Genomic DNA, 22,132 nt, shown 5'->3' with positions numbered 1-22,132 from the left:
CCCTCCGATTGAAGAAATTCCTCCTCATCTCTGTTTTAAATGGGTGATCCCTTACTGGGATTATGCTCTCTGATCCTAGACTGTCCCACAAGGGGAAACAACCTCTCAGCATCTACTCTGTCAAGCCCCCCAAGAATCTGACATTTCAATAAGGTCGCCTCTCATTCTTCTAAACGCCAGTGAGTACAGGCCCAACCTACTCAACCTCTCCTCATAAGAAAATCCCTCCAGACCCGGGATCAACCCAGTGAACCTGCCCTGGGCTTCCTCCAGTGCCAGTATATCTTTCCTTAGATAAGGGAACCAAAACTGTTCACACTATTCTAGGTGTGGTCTAGCTAATGCCTTGTATAGTTTTAGCAAGACTTCCTTATTTTTATACTCTATTCCCTTTGAAATAAAGGCCAACATTCCATTTGTCTTCCTGATTACCTGTTGAACCTGTATGTTAGCTTTTTGCGGTTCATGCATAAGGACTCCCAAATCCCTCTGTACTGCAGCCTTCTGCAGTTTTTCTCCATTTAAATAATATTCAGCTCCTCTATTCTTCCTGCCAAAGTGCATAACCTCACATTTTCCCACATTACATTCCATCTGCCACTTTTTTGCCCACTCACTTAACCTGTCTATATCCCTCTGTAGACTCCTCGTGTCATTCTCACCACTTGACTTCCCTTCTATTTTTGATCATCCGCAAATTTGGTGATAGATGAGGGAACTGAATGTACTAAGTCATTAATATATATTGTATATAATTGAGGCTGCAGCACTGATCCCTGTGGCACTCCACTAGTTACAGGTTGCCGTCCTGAAAATGCCCCCCTTATCCCAAATCTGTCTTCTACTAGTTAGCCAATCCTCTAACCACGCTAATATACTACCTCCAACATCATGGGCTCTTATCTTATTAAGTAGCTTCATCGAAAGCCTTTTGGAAATCCAAATATATTACATCTACTGGTTCCCTTTATATATCCTGTTTGTTACCTCCTCAAAGAATTCTAATAAATTTGTCAGGTTCAATTTCCCCTTCATGAAGCCATGCTGACTCTGCTCGATTAGATTATGTAATTCTAAATGCTCTGCTATTACATCCTTTATAATAGACTCTTTAACATTTTCCCAATGGCAGATGTTAAGCTAACTGCCTATAGTTACCTGTTTTTTCTCCCTCCCTTTTTGAATTAGGGAGTTACATTGGCAGTTTTCCAATTCTCTGGGACTTTCCCAGAATCTAAGGATTCTTGGAAGATTACCACCAGTGCATTCACTATCTTTGTAGTTACTTCCTTTAATATCCTAGGATGAACCCATCAGGTCCAGGGGACTTATTGGCCTGTAGCCCCATTAGTTTCCCTAGTACTTTTTTCTCTAGTGATACTTATTGTATTTATTTCCTCCCCTTCTTATGCCCCTTGATTATTTAGTATTGGGATGTTATTAGTATCTTTTACCGTGAAGACTGAAGCAAAGTATTTATTCAAATTATATTGGCCAAAGATGAGTCATGCAGATAGCTTTGAGGCTAGCGGCTGGGCCATGCAAGGCAAGCGTGGATCAAGGAGGATGAAAATCAGGTGGCCAGAAATAGATTATACAAAATTAGGTGGAAGTTTTCAGCTGGAAGGAGGACCTGGTGACCTGCACAGTGCCATTTTGCAGTCAGTGGTCTAGCCCCATCGCAGGACAGGGAAGCAGAACTTTTCCATTTTAAAATGTTGATAAAGTATTCTGAAATGGCACAAAGGCTAATGTGAAAAGTATATTTCAAAAGAAGTAAAGCAAGCTTAGCGGGAGAAGGGAATACACATCATTGCCAAATTAAGAAAAAGGAAGAACTTGCATCAAACGGGGACTTACATTAGTCCAGGCAAAAGCCGAGGACTCCATTTCCAGGCAGGCCCAAGAGTTCTAGGCCTGCATGGAGCGCGGCTGGGTGACAGGCTGCATATGCTCCTTTCTAGCTTTGTTTTTTTAGTTAAAGGGCTTAGCCATCTGGGACAATCGGGAGTACACCTTCATGGTGTGAAAACAATGATCAAGAGACGCAGGTTAGGTGCAATAACATGGGGAGCCCTGGGACTGAGAGGGAGGACCCAAAGGCCAACAGGGAAGTGAGCCTATGGGACAGGGTGCTTTGGGAGGCTGAAGAGGTAGCTCCAGGCAGCAAAAGTCTTGTGGTTGACAGCTCCAAGTACAGAGGGCTCATCAGGAGGAGCCCTGGACAGCTGAAAAGGCAGCAGAAGATTGGTGGCTCCATGCTACAGGCTGTTGGGGCCAAGGTAACCCTTCTGGAGCAGTGGTATTCTGCTTGGCATGGCCAAAAAGCTGCAGTTATCTCCATGTATCAATGCTGGAGTGCAACCAGTGGGAAACCAGTGGAAGTAGTCTCAGGAGAAGAGATTAAGCCATTAGGAGGTGGGCAGTCATGGTTAGGCCTTAGAAGGTGAAGACTGGAAATCCCTTGAGAGGGACAAATTTTTAATGAGATTGCATAATTCACAGTGGACACTGATGTCTGGGTGGGTTGCTGAAAAATCTGTGGGATCTGTTTTGGTCGAATCTGCTATTTATTGCGCAGTATAATGTGTTTGAGCACAGCTTGCCTGTTAATTCACACACAAACTCTAACATTCAGAATTAACTTGAGATAAGATAGATATTGCAAATTGTTTTACTTTTATGACTGAGTGAAGTCCATTTATTTTGTTCAAAAACCTTGGACTCTTCCAGTTTTATTCTCTTAGTAAGTCCCTGGGATCTCAAACTTTGTCTACTTTTCACAAAAAGTTACTGGTCCATAACAGCATTATACCAAAAATTTGGGGGTCTGGTCCATGATCATAACAATATATACTTAATGCTTCTGTGGGATTTTATTGGCATTACATTACCCACACTGATGATACTGGTTTGTGTCTAGCCATGGTATATTAGTTATAACCTATAAGTCAATCATTTTTATATCTTCACATTGTACCATTACAACAAAATAATTCATTGGTAATCCACACATTAGGGAAATTAAGTTGTTCCAAAACACTAAATGACCAAATACAGCACCGAAATCTCAGTCATAGATAGAATCAGCCGAGGCTAATGCATTTGTAAGGGACAAGTTGAAGAGAAGAGGACAGAGAGAGAAAAAAAAATTGCTCAATTTCCATTTGCAAAATTGCCCAAGACATGCATGGCCCAAAAAGAATGGCAAATCCTAGGGTGGTGTTAACATTCCTACATTACAACAGTGGCTGGATTTGAACAGTACTTCATTGGCTGTTAAGCATTTTGAGATGTCCAGTGGTTGTGAAAAGAGCTACATAAATGCAAATCTTTTAAAAAAACATTTGAGGGCTGATTCAGTTCAGCATCCTGGACATGGATGCTACTCATAGTATTTCAAGAAAGGGGCCAAATCTGGAAGAAAGTTGTCCTGGTAAAAATGCAAGGAATACCTATGCAATCTGGTTTTCCATTAACATCTTCCAATCTGCATTACTCAATTTCAGGTAAGCATTTAGATCTTAGTGAAACAGCAAAGTGATGGAAGGTGTCACTGACAGTGCTATCAAGCAGCAATTACTCAACAATAGCCTGATGCTCAGTTTGGGTTCTGCCAAAGCCACTCAGCTACTGATCTCATTACAACATGGGCAGAAAAGCAGAATTCGAGATAAGGTGAGGGTAACTGCCCTTGACATCAAGGCAGCATTTGACTGAATGCAGCATCAAGGAGCCCTAGCAAAATAAGTCAATGGAAATCACAGGGAAACTCTAATGGTTGGAGTCATATCTACCACAAAGAAGAAAGTTGTGGTTGTTGGAGGTCAATCATCTCAGTCCCATCACACTGCTGCAGGAGTTCCGCAGGGTAGTGTCCTAGGCCCAACCATCTTCATCTGCTTCAATTACCTTCCCTCCATCATAAGATCAGAAGTAGGGATGTTCGCTGATGATTGCACAATGTTCAGCACCATTCATGACTCCTCAGATGCTTAAGCAGTCTGTGTCCCTATGCAACAAGACCTTCAGGCTTTGGCTGATAAGTGGCAAATAACATTCGTAGCACACAAGTGCCAGGCAATCACCATCGCCCCTTGTCATTTAATGGCATTACCATTGCTGAATCCACCACTATCAACATCCTGAGGGTTACCATTGACAGAAACTGAACTGGGCCAGCCATGTAAATATTGTGGCTACAAGAGCAGATCAGAGGTTGGAAATCCTGCGGAGGATACCTCATCTCCTGACTCCGCGAAGTCTGTCCACCATCTACAAGACACAAGTCAGGAGTATGATGGAATACTCTCCACTTGCCTGATGAGTGTGGTTCCAACAACACTCAAGAAGCTCAACATTATCCAGGACAAAGGAGCCCACTTGATTGGCACCACATCCACCACCTTAAACATTCACTCCCTCCATCAGCAGTGTACACCATCTACAAGATACACTGCAGCAACTCACCAAGGGTCCATCGACAGCACCTTCTAAACACACCTAGATGACCTCTACCACCTAGATGGACATGGCCAGCAGATGCATGGGAACACCACCAACTACAAGTTCCCTTCCAAGCCACTCACCATCCTGACTTGGAACTATATCACCTTTCTACAAGTTTGTCTCTTGTTTCTACAAGTATTTGAATAGAAAGGGTGTAACTAAAGCTAGTATTGGTCCTCTAGAGAGCAAGTCTGGAGAATTGATAATAAAAAACAAAGAAATTGCAGGGGCATTGAACAGATCTTTTGTGTCTGTCTTCATGGTAGAGGGCTTTGGGAAATTTTCTAAGATCCTTAAAAACTAAGAGATGATAGGGAGGGATGAACATAATACAATTACCATCACCAGGGAAAGGTTGTTAGGAAAACTATTAGACCCAAAGGCTGACAAGTCCCCAGGACCTGATGGCCTGCATTCTCGGGTCTTAAAAGAAGTAGGGGCACAGAAAGCAGATGCATTGGCTATAATCTTCCAAAATTCCTTAGATTCTGGAAAGGCTCCAGCAGATTGGAAAATAGCTAATGTAACGCTTTTATTCACGAAAGGAGGGGGGCAGAAAGCAGGAAACTATAGGCTAGTTAGCTTAACATCTGTCACAGGGAAAGTGCTAGAATCCATTATTGAGGAGGTTATAGCAGGGTACTTAGATAATCACGATTCGATCAGGCAGAGTCAACATGGCTTTGTGAAAGGAAAATCACGTTTAACTAATCTGTTAGAGTTTTCTGAAGAAGTAGCATTCAAGGTGGATAAAGGGGAACCAGTAGATATGGTGCACTTGGATTTCCAAAAGGCATTTGATAAGATGCCACATCAAAGGCTACTACGCAAGATAAGAGCACATGGTATAGGGGGTAACATATTAGCACAGATAAAGGATTAGTTGGCTAACAGGAAGCAGAGTGTAGAGGTATATGGGTAGTTTTTGGATTGGCAAGCTGCAACTAGTGGGGTGCCACAAGGATCAGTGCTGGGTCCTCAACTATTTACAATCTATATCAATGATTTGGATGAAGGGACCAAATATATGGTAGTAAATTTGCTGATGACACCAAGGTAGGTCAGAAAGTAAGTTGTCAAGAGAAGGTAGACAGACTGCAAAGGGATATAGACAGATTAAGTTAGTGGGCAAAAATTGGCAGATGGAGTATAACATGGGTAAATGTGAACATGTTCATTTTGGCAGGAAGAACAAAAAGGTAGTATACTATTTAAATGGAGAAAGATTGCAGAACTGGAGTAGAGGGATCTAGGTGTCCTGTTACATGAATCACAAAAAGTTAGCATGCAAGTACAGCAAGTGATTAGGAAGGCAAATAGAATGCTTGCATTTATTGCAAGGGGAATGGAATAAAAAATAAGGAAGCTGTACAGGGCCTTGGTGAGACCACATCTGGAGTAGTGTGTGCAATTTTGATCTCCTTATTTATAAAAAGGTATAACTGCTTTAGAAGCAGTCCAGAGAAGGTTCACTAGATTCATCCCTAGAACAAAGGGGTTGTCTTATGAAGAAAGGTTGAACAAGTTAGGCCGATGCCCATTGCAGTTTAGAAGGAAAGGTGATCTTATTGAAACATACAAGATTCTGAGGAGACTTGATAGGGAGGATACCCAGAGAATGTTTCCTCTTGTGGGGTAGACTAAAAATAGGGGACAGTTTAAAAATAAAAGGTCTCCCATTTCAGACAGAAATGAGGAGAAACTTTTTATTCCAAAGAGTCATTAGTGTATGGATTTATCTTCCTCAGAAAGCAGTGAAGGCTGGGTCTTTGAATGTATTCAAGGCTGACTTAGATTTTTGTCAGGCAAGTGAGTCAAGGGTTATGGGAGGCAGACAGGAAGGTGGAGCGGAGACCACAGCCAGATCAGCTATAATCTTATTGAATGATGGAGCAGGCTCAAAGGGCCAAATAGCCTATGCCTACTCCTTGGTTCCCATGTTCCTTCGCTGTTGCTGCGTCAAAATCCTGGAACTCCCTTGGGGGGTACCTACGCCACATGGACTGCAGCACTTCAAGGCGGCAGCTCACCACCACCTTCTCAAGGGCAATTAGGGGTGGTCAATGAATGCTGGCCCAGCCAGCAATGCCCACATCCCGTGAAATACTATCAAAATCGAAACACCACTATTACTGTGCTTTGCTATCACAATATTGTAAAATCTCATCATTCACTTCCAAAAGTTAATTTTGAATTTCAATTGGCTACCTGGTCTGCAAAATAAATCTGGTCACTCATGCTCTCGATTTACTTTATTTCTAATTGCAGTTGCACTTCATATTCTGCAGTGCAAAAGTTAAACAGACTTGATGTTTGGAAAGTTCTGTTCAAGGCTGAGTCCTTGAAAGTTGATAAATCTTAAAATGGTGGAAGGAGTAACACTGATTACATACCCATCCAAATGGGCAAGCCTGCCAAATTCAAACTGCTGAATGCAGGGCCGTAAGAAATATAAACAAAGCAACAAAGGCACAGGCCTCCAGATAAATAAGTCTCTCATTTGAAATGCTAAGGCACAACACAAGAGATATTTTATTGCCAAAGCAGGACAGAAATGGAAACCTGGGAAACTAACCCAAGGCTGCACATGCAGAGATGCAAGTAAACTCTTAAGTTTGATCAGATAGAGGATGTAAGCAAGAAGGCACAGAGTGTAAAGACAGAGTGGAGTCCAGATGGCAGAGCTACGCATAGCTATAGCAGAGCAATGATAGGCCAAAAACCATTCAAGAATTTCAAGTCTGGTTGTCAGACATGTTGGACTAGGGATGCTTAGAATTGCAAATAGTCAAACTGTCCAGCAAAGAGTTGGGTGCTGCCAAATTCAGAGGCGATTCTGAAGAATCAGCTGGACCCAGGAAAACCTTTCAGTGAATCATCACAATCCTTCAAGCTACAGCATCCTTCAATCTTTGCTACAAAGAGGGAGGGTAGCCATTGCAAGGCAGGAAAGAAACTCTAAAAACCAGAGTTTGTGCTAACATGATACTCACATTCAACAGTAAATCCCTGAAGCATCAAATACAGGAAATCAAAAAAAAATTAAAGACAACCTGGTTTCTTTCTCTTTGCATATTTTACTTTCTGTCCCAGTGAGGGTGTGCAGTAAAACAAGAAAACAACTTGGATTGCAATAGGTTTTGATATATTCATAATTAATAAGTATACTTTAATTGTCCATTTTTATTTTGGTGCTGCTACATATATGTGGGTCAAAGATCTGGCTTTGAGATCTAAGTATGGGGTAACTATAGCCTGATAACAGGAGATGATTGATACAACTCTGAAAATAGTGTTACATAAACTAAGCCAATCGAATTCCATTGCATTTGTGACAAAGTGCAAAATAAACTTATGTTTAAATTTAATCAAATAGTTTTTTAAAAAATTATTTACATGTAGCCAGCAATGCTCCATGGCATGCAATTAAATGGCCAAAGATAGAGAGCGAGTGAGTTTACACACATCTCGGATGTCGTTTCTTTCAATTTATCACCTTGCGATGAATTCCAAGCCACATACGCCTTTGTGTTACTATGCTAGCTCTGAGTCATGCCAAAACAATTCTACACAACACAAAACAAAACGCTGCTGCTTGATTGTACATTCAAGCAGTCCTTATTGCCCAAATACCCTTAATCGATAAATTTTCAGGTTTGTTCTATATTCCCAATTAGATTGTCTGTGTCCAATTGCAGCAATTCTGTAGTTACCAATCCCATGCTATTTTACATTGTCTTTGCTCAGATTAACATTTTATTAGATGGTAAACTACAATACCACTAATTCAGTGAAGACATCGGACTCGCTGGCCAGTAAGCAGATAGTGTGTGTGAGGTGCAAGCTAATCAAATCTTAGGGCTGGCTCAATTAGTTCTTGCAAAATCTGTAATGTGTACATATAAACATTAAAGAATGCCTCACTCAAGGCAGACACGGAAGTAATAAACTAGTTTGGTGAGAGCACCTGACTACGGACGAAATTTAAATATTTGTTTGCGGAGTAGAATTAACGAGATTTTAAAGGTTTTGTTCCCGTGCTACCACAATACATTTCCTCAAAGTCGGAATAAATATTAAATAATAATGCCCGAGTGTATAAAACGGACTTGGAAATAACCCGAATGTGCCCAGACACAAATCTTAAATTCCCACGTGCAGTGCCACTAGAGTGGAGATCAAATAATATTAAAAGTTTTGCACATCGCACTTTACATAATACCTTTGTGGAAAGCATTCAGTGAAAGGTGTATTTACACGAGCACACGTGGTCAGGTCATTCTTTGCACCAACTGACTCCCCAACTCTCACATCTATAGCAAAGGTAGCGGGTCACAAAGAAGTTAAAACAAACTAAAATGAACAGCCCCAAGCTGGATCTAAAACGCAGCAAAGTTTCCACGTTTTATAAAAACCTTCTGATTCTATATACATATGCAAAATAATGGGCGAGCTCATTTCCTTAAACAATATGCCCGTTTCAAAATATCTATAATTCCTTAATTGAGGGACAAAATCAGTCATCTGCAATCTGAACTCTCACTGAACCCGCCAGTCAAGATTGCAGAGCAATGTCTTTTCTTCTTAAAGGGAAACACACCTACATACTATTTTACACGCAATAATTATAAAACAACACATCCTCTGACTTTGTACCGTGGGAGATTCGCCAGTAATATATAAAAGCTATGTTACATTCCTCCGTTGATGGTGACTAATTTACCTCACATCCACAGCACTAACCCAAGTAAAAGACTTTGATATGCACCTCCTCCCCAACACGAGACAAATACAGTAAACTTCCGGACTCATGAAATCTCCACCAAACACTTCATGGAATCCAGCTTTCAATCATGCGCAGCCAGCGTTTCAGTATGAAGTGGTTATCTAACCCTAATTTGACATTTTAAAAATAGCATATATTAAAATAAATTGGAAATCAGTATCACAAAGTATCCGCAACCCAGTACACCGTTGTCGATTAACAAACCACATATATCATGCTTACCTTTGGGCATCTTCTGTATAATGTTAAAAACTGGGCTCTGTTCAATTAGTTCTCTTGCTCTGAAAAAGTGCATGGCTGGTGGGAATTTACCAGTTTTCATTCCTTCTGTTATTTCCTTTCCTTTTATTTTCTCAAGTATATCATTAAGCTGAAGTTCTTTTTTAGTCGAGAGTAGATTACCGCCTATAAATTCGAACTGCTCCAGTTTCATCAAAGTATCTCGGTCGGCCGGGGTTGGAAACGTTTGGCACGCAGCAAATAAAAAGATAACTGAAATCGCAGCTGTCCCCTTCCTGAAATTTGGTGCGCTCATTTTCAAGAGGCCCACGGCTGTTTGCAATATTCAAAAGTTAAGTCAAAATTGAGGAAAACATTAAACGTACAATCAGCCAGAACGGTTAGACTCTCGAATGAAACTTTCGCTTCCGCAAGCAACTCACGCTTCCTATAACGGGGACAGCTGAGATAACTCGACCGCTTTTATTTCAGGAAACGCACGCACCGTTGAGAGAAAAAAAACAAGTATCTTCTGTATCCTGATGCCCCTGGCAGAAGGGGTGACTTTTTGAGTCACTCCTCTGCTGATCATTGGGGAGTTCTAACTTTTTTTTTAAAAAGCCGGGAGTGTTCACCACAATTAAACATAAAAGTGAAAGTGGACAGATAAGGCGATAGGAGGTTGTAATTTTTGAACTGCCAGGCGGTACATCGTGTGTTCACTGCCGAGTTGCGGCCGTCATCGAGGGGGGATTACCCTGGGGAATATGGTGCTGGAGATCGGGACGCAGCAGCGCCCGCCTCCGGGTTCCAGGAGAACAATCACTTTGGAACATGGAGACACTGGGAATGGAACCCTGTGGGATCCAATAGAACAATCACTTTGGAACGCGGAGACACTGGGAATGGAACCCTGTGGGATCCAAATAGAACACTCGCGTACAAGTTGCAACCTTAAAGTAATCGTCAGGCTTTGGGCACCAATGAGAGAATAACAACAGCCAGCAGGGCGGGGAAGAGAGGAGAGACTAAATAACAGAATAATTCAGCTAAGTTAACCAATCCACCCACCCCCCCAAAAAAAAACAAACCCAGGCCAGTCTCATTAAAGAACTCGTCATTAAAAACCCCCGCGGGGTAAGCACAATATGCAGGCGCTCCCCCCCCCACCCACACACTCACTCCGCTCAGCCCATTGGCTGGTACCCAGGAGACCGCGGCGTCACATCCTGTGGAAGGCACCGAGCCCTCACACTATCCTGTGGGGGTGTTGGAGCCCGGCTGCCGCTTGGAAAGAGCCGCTCAAGGCCGGACCGCCTTGGCCTCGGTCCACCGGGTGCCTCGGCGACCACCGTGGAAAGCGGCCACCGGGTGTCCGACGCAGCTTGGGCGGTCTTGGTGGAGTGATGCGGCAGGCGGTGAGCGGGACAGCCTGTCCTGGTCTCCCTCCGGTGTGTTGAGGAATTGGAGCGCTCCCCTGTTGTTGCCCGGCCATCTGTTCCTCGCTGAGAATGGGGCTGCGAGATTGTTACATTATTACACACGCACGCTTGCACTGAGAGAGAGAGAGAGAGAGGAGCAGTCCCGGCAATGGCAGGCAGCGCACACACTTACACCCAGCACATTCCTTACACCAGCCGGGATTAGGAGACTGGAAGGAAGTGGGGGTGGGAGGAGGAGGGAGGGGGGGAAAAATAAACACAAGGAAACGAAGTTCGAGGAAAACTATCTCATGTGAGAAAAGGGGTTTTTGATGCCATTTAAAATGTCCGAGGAATGTCCATCTTCGACCGTTTCGGTAGAAGAAATTCGTTCTTGGTGGGAAGTACCCGCCATCGCACACTTTTGCTCTTTATTCAGGACAGCATTTGGGCTCCCCGACTTCGAAATTGAGGTAATTTTATTTTTCCCTTCAATGAGTTACGAGACTTTTCTTTCCTGTGAATGATGCAGTTGCCTTTCTGAGCCCCTGTCATTTCAAAGAATTCAAAGTTTGTAATCATGTGGATGCAGGATGTCAATCTCGCCTCCCAGCTGCTGGGCTCAATTCTATTGTGGCTCTAAAAGCGCTCGATTGCACTCAAGTGATGGGCTGGTGCGGACTTTAATCATCGTTGTTTGTCCTTTTTTTGTATAAAACGTTAAAAAAGTTGAATAAAGTTTGTATCCCCTCGATTTGGAAAGTGGTGGGGGTGGGGTGGGGTTGGGGGGGAATGGTGTGTTTGTTTAGTGAAGAAGGAGCGTGTCTCCCGATAAGGTGCTGCTGCTCTTCATGATCTGCTCTGCCCCACATCCATCACAGCCATGGCATTGTTAGGAGAAAGAAGAGCCACATGCTGCTTACAAAGTTAGCAGTTTGCCCCTTTAAACTGCAGTATTTGGTTGGAAAAAAAAGCCCCGGAAAGGCGTATATATAACCCTCAACTTTAAAAATGTGCATTTTAACAAAACATAATCCACTTCGCCTCACTGCGTTTGGCAAATAGTTTGTTTCATCGGCCAGGGCGTTGAGTATTTCGGTCCATTTCGCCACTGTTGATTTAAAAAAAAAATAAGTGTGTCCGATTTTAACTTGAGGTGGGTGGACAATGTTAAATTCGATATCTGGCGTCCGGGGCTTAAAAGAAAGCAGCGCATTCGTTAACCCTGTTTAACGGGTGGCTTTCAAATCCCGGGATCGGAAACGAAATAAATCATTGTGTTTGAGGTAAAATTAAAACAAATAACATTCATTCACCCCGCTCTTTCCGATTTCTCATCCCCTTCCCCATTGTTTTTTTTGTTGTTGGGTGAACCTATTGTTTAAAGCTGTTTCAATAGGAGGGGGGGGAGTTTGAAAGGCTTAATTCACAACGAATGTTTGCTTGTGATTCTGGGAGAAGTTTTTGTTTCGATGCATTTGAAATCCAAATAAGATTGGGGGGGGTGGGTGTTTTTTGTATGTAGGGAGTTGCAAAAGCGAGAAATCAAGTCCCTGAGTTGAGTGGACGCGTCCGGTGTGATTTTGTTTTATCGTCGAATAGTCTGAGGCATGTTCTGTAGCTTTTCAAAACAAAGCTCATACTTTGGCAGAATGCAACACGGAGCAAAATTCCCTCTTGTGCTCCCTTAAGTGGGTCTCATGATGTGTCAGCCAGTCATCAGCTGGACTGCGTGTGTTTTGTAGTTTATTTTGAGGAATAAGTTTGTTTTCCCTTTATTGAAATGCAACAAGTTGTTTATTTCCTCGATCGCTAACATTATAGATTTACAGCTAACCTTTCTTACATGTTTCGCGTTTTTGCCATTTATAAGCAAAAAGCAAAAAAAAAATCCAGAAATTCGTGAACATCTTCTTAAGTTTGAGAACCCACTCCCAAGATGGAGTGACCAGTTCCATTTTATCTTTAAGGACATCTTACCTTTTAACCTCCCGCTGCCCTTCTCTCTTTCTGCCACCCCCTCCCCCCGAAATCTATTCGCTGGTTTGTTTGTTTTTTTCCCATCTCCCTTGCTTTTCCTTAAATAGTGTACCCATCTGTACCTCCATTGGCAGACTGGATCCTGACACTTTTCAAATTGTTTTGCTTGTGGGCCTAGTGATATTGCTGGGGGTTTTTTTAAAGCGTGTTCATCGTGATTTCACAGCTCGGTTTTCAACCGTGTTGCTGTCCTTGGTAGCAATTCTTTTTGGTTGAATACATTAGTGACTTTGGTTACAGTTAGCGTGCAGTTTGGGTAATCTGTTGAGGTTGATGATCATTTTATTTGTGTTACTGTGTTTACCACACCTATTTAAAATGATCAGTTAGACTGCATTACTTTAAAACCGAGGCATATTTCGGTCTTTTATATGTGGTGGTGGTTGGTTGGTGGGGGGGGGGGGGGGTTGATCACATAAATTTGTCCAGAGTTTCCTCAATGCATAAACAATCTGATGGTACTGGTGGTTTACAACAACGAATGAGTGGCAACAACTGTGCAAGGGATTCATATCCCATGAACCATTAGTGCCCATCATAACTTGCATTTGTACAGCACATGCAGCACATAGTTAGGATTATCAAGATGGTTGAAATGCTGTTTATAGATGCACTTTATCAATATAATTGGCTGTGGAATGATACCATTGTGAGGCTGGGTCATATAGTCCTATAGTATATGTTGATTGTGATCTAGTTCTGGTGCATTTGACATATGGCTGAATCTTTGTTTTAAACATGTCAGCTTCTCACATTCAGCTGTGCACCAATATGAGATTAAAGACTGCATATTTGGTACAAAGTCGATTATTTGAGAAATAATGACTCTTGATTCAAAAGCTCTTGTTGCCAATGGCAGAATTCGTCAATGTACTGCCTAATACAAAACAGCGCTACAGGCCAGAAAGACACCGGGTTCAATTCCTAGTTCATGCTGAGTTACTTGACTTCAGTTTCACTGATAATTGGTGCATTATAATTGATCTCAATATTTCTAGTGTAACATGTGAATGTGAAGTGAAAATAGGACCTGGCTGTGGTGTGGTGCTCACACATGAATGGCCATTTAGACAAAACATCAGATGGTGCATGGCACTCATGGAGCTGTAGACCAGTGTGACTCAGTGCCTTCAGGGAAGAAGGGTAAAACACTGTACTTTGTACTCGGGGCATAACTACTGAAGTAATTTCATAATGTGTAAGGATGTAATGCTTGAATATTTAAAGCAAGTCATGAATGAGGAGGTACATATGCGTTTGCCTAATGGGGAAATTCATTCCAACTGAAGTGCAGCAGTTGCACTGAAAGAGATAAATGTAAGCCTTTGAGTATATTATTGTTGCTAATTGTATGTTAGCTTGTAGAAATGTTTTCTGAATTCTTAGTAGCAACTTTGAGACTGAGTTAGTACATTTGCTTGGAAAGTTTACAATAGTCTGATGACATGCAGTTTAAAGAACAGCTCTATTCCTAGCACAGTTTATTCTTTACAAACCGAAGAATGAGAACTATTTTATGTTCTGAGTTTGGTGCGGATACATTTCCATATTCCTTAGAATGCATCAAGGTTCACTTTTTTTAATTACTCATTTTTATAAAATTAGCAAATGTAATCTCTGAAACAAAATCAAAAATCCTATACAATATTACAAAATGAAGATCGCAATATTGACCTTTTCTTCATTAGCTTGATTATCTGTATGTACCTCTGTTCAAAAGATAATTAGCATTAAATTAATGACATTAAATTATCGATCTATTTTAATCTCAACATTTGCTAATGCTTTTGTGGAAATTAAAATTAGCACAATTTTTTCTGTAAAATAATATCTACCATTGTTTGATTACAGTTTTTTAGTTTAAAATGTAATAATCAGCTGCCAGTTATATATTTTGTACATTTTAAATTATTGTTTGATGTCCTTGCCATGCTGGAAAAAAAGATCATGAGTAGAATTAGTTCTGAAGATAAGCCTTTTGTGTGTAAATATCCTGACATCTGTCTTGTAGAAAAGCAAAATACTGAGGATGCTGGAAATCAGAAATAAAAACAAAATAAATGCTGGAAATACTTAACAGATCAGGCAGTATCTGTGGAGAGAAACAGAGTTAACGTTTCAGGCCAATGACCTTTCATCAGAACAGAAGGAAAATAGAAATGTAAGAGTTTTTAAGTCAGTAGAAGAGGGGAGGGGGGCAGGAAAGTATTAAAGCTCTGTGATAGGCTGGAGGGCAGGAGAGATGACCTAACAAAAGATTTCATGATGCAAAAGCCAAAGAGAGTGGTAATGAATATAGTGAAGAAACAACAGTTGTGTCCCGTGAGCCATGAATGACTATATAACAGCCATCTGAATGTAACGAAGCGATAAAGAAGCAAGCCAGCAAAGAAAACGCACAAAACAAGATGGAGGCAGAGGTACGATCTAAAGTTATTGAACTAAATATGGAGTTCAGGAGGCTGTAAGAGTGCCAAGATGAAAGATGAGGTGCTGTTCCTCGAGCTTGAGTGGAGCTTCATTGGAACCCTGTAGCAGGACAGAGAGGTCAGAGTTGGGAGCAAGATGGAGAATTAATATCACAAATGACAGGAAGCTCGAGGTCTTGCTTGCGGATTGATCAGAAGCGTTCCACAAAGCGGTCAGCTAGTCTTCATTTGGTCTCCTCAATGTGGAGGAGAGTACATGGTAAACAGTGGATGCAGTATACTAAATTGACAGAAGTACAAGTAAATTGCTGTTTCACTTATGAGTGTTCGACACTTTGGATGGTGAGAAGGGAAAAGGTGAAAGGTCAGGGCAGCTGCTACACTTGTAAGGAAAGGTACCATGGGAGAGGAAGTTGGGGCTGGCTGAGGAGTGGGCCAGGGTGGAAGGAAAGGTCCTGTCGGAAAGCAGGGGAAGGTGCGTTTGGAGGTATGCTGGTCTGTCTTGTATGTTTTAACATTCTTATGTTGGTAATGTGCATCTCAGAATATATTTCTGCAAAGTATGCAAAGACAATATAACAATGGAAATTTTGAATTTGTGACCATTCATTTGAGATCATAATGGTCTAAATTTTAAATAATTCTGACTTTTTTAAACCTCATGGTCCATGATTAAAGTTGTATGATGTTTCATAAAATGTCGAGCCAGTAGAAATACATGTTCAGCTACATAAAGAGGCTGAAAGCTAGGCATTCCAGTTATTGTAGAAAGTTTGTGGTAGTCAGAATTTGGATGCTATTTAGGGGCTGACATCATCCAGAATAGAAGAAGATATTTATTCCATTTTTTTCAAATTAAATGCATTCATGTACATAAATTGAAAATGTCTCTTCACTTCAGTAAATCTTTTCTGCTTATTCTTAATGGTAGCCCATTAGTACATTACATTGCTGTAATAATGTGATCTGCCACAGAGGTTTTGAACCTCATGTACATTGCATGGTTGGTTCCTAATCTCCGCCAGTCTTTCTGGGTATTTGCATTGAAAATGGTGCTTTATCACAAGGAGGGAGGGGAAAATGGAAACTGAGTTGAGAGACCCCTGAGCACCTTGTAGCAGCGTAGTCACTCCACAGTGTTTTGTAAAGAATGAGCTGCAGTAAAGGGAATAGTAACATATTGTAAAATTGCACTGTAGTACAATTTAGTAAAACTTACCTTTTCAAAGTGCTAGTTAAATGCATTTCAGGCACTTCTCTATATTCAAAGAGGTGTAATGTAAACATTGGCTGCTGAACCAAAGAGGGAAAGGTTGGGAGGATGACATAAACCTAGATCAAACAAATGGTGCTTAAAGGAGGTGGGGAGGAGAGGAGAGACTTTTTTTTTCATGGGATGTGGGCATCGCTGGCAAGGCACATCCCTAATTGCCTTCGAACTGAGTGGCTATTTCAAAGGGCAGTTAAGAGTCAGCCATATTTCTATGGGTTTGGAGCCACATGTAGGCCACAGCAGGTAAGGACGGCAGATTTCCTTCCCTAAAGGACATTAGTGAACCAAATAGGTTTTTGCAATAATCAAGAATAGTTGTCGTGGTCGCCATTACTGAGACTAGCTTTATATTCCAGATTTATCAATTGAATTTAAATTCCATCAGCTGCTTTGGTGGGATTTGAACCTGTGTCCTCAGAGCATTAGCCTGGGCCTCTGGATTACTAGTCCAGTGATATTACCACTACGCCATCATCTCTCCCTAAATCCAGAGGGAGAGGCTTGGCAGCTGGAGACATGTCTGTCATCGGTGGGACCAGTGGAGGCAGGGATCTGATGTACAGTGTATTTGGGGCTGTGGAGGAGGGGGCGTTTATAGTGCTGGAAGAGCAAGGCCATGGAGGGAGTTAAACACAAGGATGAGAATTTTCAAATTTGAAGCACCGGGTGGCTAGATTGGAAAGGGCATGCGTGCAAGGGCAGTGTGCAGCAGAGCTTAGGATGAGCTGTTGAGTAATTTCTCCTCTCCAGATACTTCTTGCATCACTGTATCGAATTTAACCATCCCAAGACAAAATACATAATACTAGGTCATAAAATGCAATTCAACTTAATATTCAGGCATGTTTGAGAGCGTTTTGGGTAAGAAATGTGCACTCTAACAAGCAATAATACAGGTTGGCAAGTCAGTACTTCTGCACTACATTAAAGCAAGAAAGAGGAATTTGTTTATTGAAACACAGACGGGAGGAATGCCGCTGGAAGGTAACCAGCATTATCTGCAAAATAATAGCGGGGATAAAAGGTGCAAATTTATCTTTGTAGTATCATAATGAAGAGAGAAAAAGTGCCTCCTTAAGCAGCGGACTTTAGAGCAACTTCCAATGTAAATTGATTACAATTAAGTTTCTGCACGTGCCCTTTGAGTCTTGATTCATCAATATAGTTCAACTTTTGGAGCATTATTTAATGCCATCTGATCTATATTCTGGCTTTGAACGAGAGTATAGTTGAATATCCTTTATTCGTACATCCGAAAACCAAACACATCCAAAAACTGAACCTTTTTCGAACAGCTATGCAGTTAATTTGTATGTTGTTAAAGCAATGTAATAGTATATTATAGGTGTTCACAGGTAAGAAGCAGGGTGTGTCAGAGTTGGCAAATGGAGAAACAACCTAGTAAGTGTAGACTGTATATTGTAACCGAAAATATCTGAATACTGAAACGCAATTGGCCCCAAGGGTTTTGGATAAAGGATACTCAACCTGTACTACACAAATTCCTGATGGAAAACTCTGTCTGATCAATAGTGATCAGAATTTAATTTGGTGAAACACAACTGAGGCATTATCTATTTGTAGTAAAATGGTTGAATCATGTTCAGAAGGAGTGCTATGTAACAGGATTTCTATGCTTAGCATTAGTTTAGTTTATTTTCTATTGTTTTCCTCTGAGATTTAACTACATTTTAGAGAAGACATTGGTGTAAACAGAGTAGAATATCCAGATGCGATGTGGATAGATTATACCCAAGAGTATAGAGCATAATAAGGGTAATGCTTGATAGCAAGCGATGGAGGTTGTTAACTACTTTGTAAGAAGCTTCTAGGTTTTTGACCATCTGAGACATTGCATTTATTAATAATAACTGGTAAGTAGTGAAATACTGAGCACAAGTATATTTTTGGGAAAATATTACATGAAGTTCTGCACTGTGAATGTTGTAGTTGAAAGCTGAACTTTACAGCAGGTAGATACTAATTGACTATGTTCACTTGGCTTAGGTGTTCCCTTGCCTTGCCAGATTTGTAGTCGATTAGTCATCACCGTGAACAGTGGTTAGTCATTGAGGTGTTGTGTAGTGCTAATACTGACTGTGTGACATGCTGCCCCTTATGTTCCTTTTATTGAGTAGCATACAAATTAACTGGCGTCTCTTGACAGTTTATCGTAACTAAAGCTCCACTTTGCTGGCGCGTGGCCAGTAACTAAAAAACAGCCAACTATTGTATTCCAGGTTGAGTTTTTTAAAAATTTGTGGGCCTTCGATAAATATAAGGATGACCTGATATATCAGTTTTTTTTTAGTATTTGCATGCTTTTGTTTTTTTTTCAGTAGGTAACTTCTTTTTTTTGTCTGATTGAGTTTCTGGTAGAAAAATTGTTATGAATTCTTCTTTCATTTAATCCCTTCTAATCTTCATGTATCACCAACTTTGTCACAGAACTCCAAATGAATTGATTTCCTTTGGATCAATTATACCTCCTTGTAGTTGCATATCTAAACAACAACTTGCATACACTAACAAAGGATAGCATGATGTTGCAGAGTGTCAGTCATCAATACATCCTGCCACCCCCAATCCAAAACTAGGATCTGAATGTGCTCAACATCTTGAAGGACCACAAAAAAACAGTTGACCTTTGCATTGTCAGTTGAAGTGCATTGAGTATGGGTCTGCTACCTCCTTGTCATCCAGTAACTCTGTTTACACAAAGTCCAAAGGCTTTTCCAGTATTCTCTTATTGAAGAGCATAAAATCAAGCCACTCTCCAAAAAATATATAAGCAGCATCTTCCTGCTAATTAGTCCTTCCCCACACCACCACCACCATCACCGCCACCCTGCCAACCAAAGTCAGTTTACTTTTGGTTTTGGTAACTTACCCTTGCCTCGCAGCCTAATTTCCTCATGGACGAAACAGAACCATCTGGTTGTGTATTGTTTATGTGTAGGCAGTGAAGAGTATTGATTATTTAAAAAGGGTCAGTTTTTCCAGGCTTTACAGCCATGAACGCAGATACATTGAACGTTTTGACAGTAAAGTTACTCAGTACCGCTGAATTTTCCTTCTAGTTCAGGCTTGGATGTTTTACTCATACCTGTATCATAATTGATACAATCCTATTTGTCAAAAAATAGCTACTGCAGTGACTTGCATCCAGTGCGAGAACCAAACTAACCTGAGCTGCCTTGGCCTATAGTACAGTGCCGTTCTGCTGTTGGACTTACTGAGCTTCTTACTGAGGAACCTGTGTGAAAACCACTTGTATGTTCAAAGGTAAAACTGCAAGTGTTGCAGTGGAACAGCAATAAGTAGTTCAGTACTTAACATCCGCAGCTTTATTTTATTAGCTGGAGTGTGCGGCTTTTCAATGAAAGGCTGCCATAAAAGTCTTTTTAAATTGACCTTGGAAGAAAGCAAGCTGCTAACTCAGTAATTATTGTAACACAGATTAGGTCATACTATGGGTTTGCTTGGACTATGTTTTTTTTATTTTTCCTCTGGTTGAGGTCTAGTATTACCTTTTTTATAAACTGAAGTTTGTGTAGTTAAAGGGTAATGCTGAATACATTTGAAGATTAAACAAACTACAGTCGAGAAAAGGAAGTCCACAGAAAACGTTGAAACTCAAACTTTCCAGTGAATTACAGTGTTATCTTCATCAATTAAATAACCCTGGTAATCAATCTCTGCTTGTATAAAGCTTACATCTTGGTATCACAGGGTTTGTGTGAAGGGCATTTTTCATGGAGGACACATTGATTTTACTGTCAAACTTTAATGACTACTATACCATAGTATTAGCAATGTAACTTTTTTTTTTCTTCAGGTTGGCGAATTTAAAGTGTCACATGCACTGAAATTATTACCTATAGTCAAATTAAATTTCCTTTCTGAATTTCCAAACAAGAATAGAATGTTAATTTAATATAGGTTACATGTAATATGCAGGCAGGCTGCCAAATGGTCATGAACTGTTAAGATTGTTTAGCCTATATTTCATACCATGAACCCAAATTTTCTGATAATACCATTGGTTCAACAGTTCAATTATTTTATTGAAAACAAAATGAATACTACATGTTCTTAGGCTCTTGTGGAGTACATATGTATATGTATGTGTGTGTGTGGAGGGGGAGGAGGAGAGACATTGAACTAAGGCCCTTTAAAGTGAAAATGCCGTGCCTGTAGAAAATGCCCTGAAGTGAACTTCTATTAAAGTAGATGTTGATGCTGCGCTTTACCATGGCCAGAACTCGAGCCACTATGGCCATAACCTTTTGGAAGAATTTGTATTTGTCTTTTAGCTGAGCTTGTGTCCACCTTTTAACATGTAAAATGTTTTCTGCAGAATAGTGCACTTCAAGGTGCAGCATACATAAAAGCAAACTTTAAAAGGCTCTTTGAAGCAGTTAGAAAACACGCCATAGATTAAATCTTTCAAGCAAGGATGTGGTCTTCAAATCAAATCAAAACCAAATAAGTTCTAAGTTGTCTTTAATTACACATTGATAGTTTTAATTTCTGAGCATTTAAAAGTACATTATTTTGCTGCAGGGTACGTAAACACATGTATAAAGAAATATCTAAATTATGTACTTCCTTTGGCCCACATCAAAGCCCCTCATGTATCAACTCATTTTATTGTATAATATTTTTCGAAGCTGTGACTTCTGCTTTACCGGTAACTTTCTAGTGGTTTCAGTGGTTTAAACATTTCCCATGTGGGGAGAAAATAATAAATACTTTGTGACTAATGTTTCAAGTATCTAACTTTATTTAATGTTTTAGGATCTTCATTATTACACTAAACTATTTCAGGTGTTTTGACTGTTAAAGCTACCCTGTTTTTCTATTCCTGGCAGATTTGAGACGTAATACTTGACAGCCTTTGTATCGAAATGTCTCAATGTGCTTCACACAATGGATTGTCTCCTGACTGTTGTTACACAGGCAATAATTCTGTACAAGCAGCTTCCCATAGATAGTAATATAGGTAAGCAGGTGTGGATGGGTGTAAAAGAAACACAAAAAGTCAACACTGCTACCAGCAGGAGTGGCTGGCACCCTGCCTGCTGCTCCTTATGTAGCAGATGTAGTGGTTTTTGAACTACATGTTCAAACCCCCACATGACTTGGAAATTGTTTTTATTTTTTTTTCGTAAGTAACAGCTCCTTTTGGGTTCTGCAGCTGTCCAAGAAGCTATGCAGGTAAGAGATAATTAGTTGCTTCAATGTCTGTACAGAGAAGAGCAAAGGATTTCAGGCCACTTTAATTTATGAAGGGATGGTACTGGTAGCAGATGTGCAGTTTGCCGCTGTAGATGTAACCCCCAATTATCAAGGAGTTACCTCCAGAGTCTGACAACATGACAGACCCTGATTTCCAATGGCCTTGCAATCCATCAATAGATTAGGCATATGGTAGGAACTGTTTGGCTACATG

The 22,132-nt window shown here is 40.7% G+C and overlaps 2 protein-coding genes across 2 annotated transcripts in view; one reads left to right on the top strand and one right to left on the bottom strand.

The window, feature by feature from the left end:
- ada2a (adenosine deaminase 2a) overlaps window positions 1-10,675 on the bottom strand; it is a 74,688-nt gene extending 64,013 nt beyond the window's left edge. Inside the window, exon 1 of the mRNA XM_078568159.1 lies at window positions 9,518-10,675. Coding sequence (XP_078424285.1) covers window positions 9,518-9,830 — 313 coding nt within the window. The 5' untranslated portion in view covers window positions 9,831-10,675. The remainder of the gene's footprint in view (window positions 1-9,517) is intronic.
- Window positions 10,676-11,199: 524 nt separating this feature from the next.
- The window catches only part of cecr2 (CECR2 histone acetyl-lysine reader), a 144,893-nt gene continuing 133,960 nt past the window's right edge, over window positions 11,200-22,132 (top strand). The window contains exon 1 of the mRNA XM_078568158.1: window positions 11,200-11,408. Within this exon, the coding sequence (XP_078424284.1) occupies window positions 11,268-11,408 (141 nt within the window). The 5' untranslated portion in view covers window positions 11,200-11,267. The remainder of the gene's footprint in view (window positions 11,409-22,132) is intronic.

This window comes from Cetorhinus maximus, chromosome 22 (assembly GCF_964194155.1).
Source record: "Cetorhinus maximus chromosome 22, sCetMax3.hap1.1, whole genome shotgun sequence".
In the NCBI taxonomy this organism is placed as follows: Eukaryota; Metazoa; Chordata; class Chondrichthyes; order Lamniformes; family Cetorhinidae; genus Cetorhinus; species Cetorhinus maximus.
This window is presented reverse-complemented; position numbering and strand designations above follow the sequence as displayed.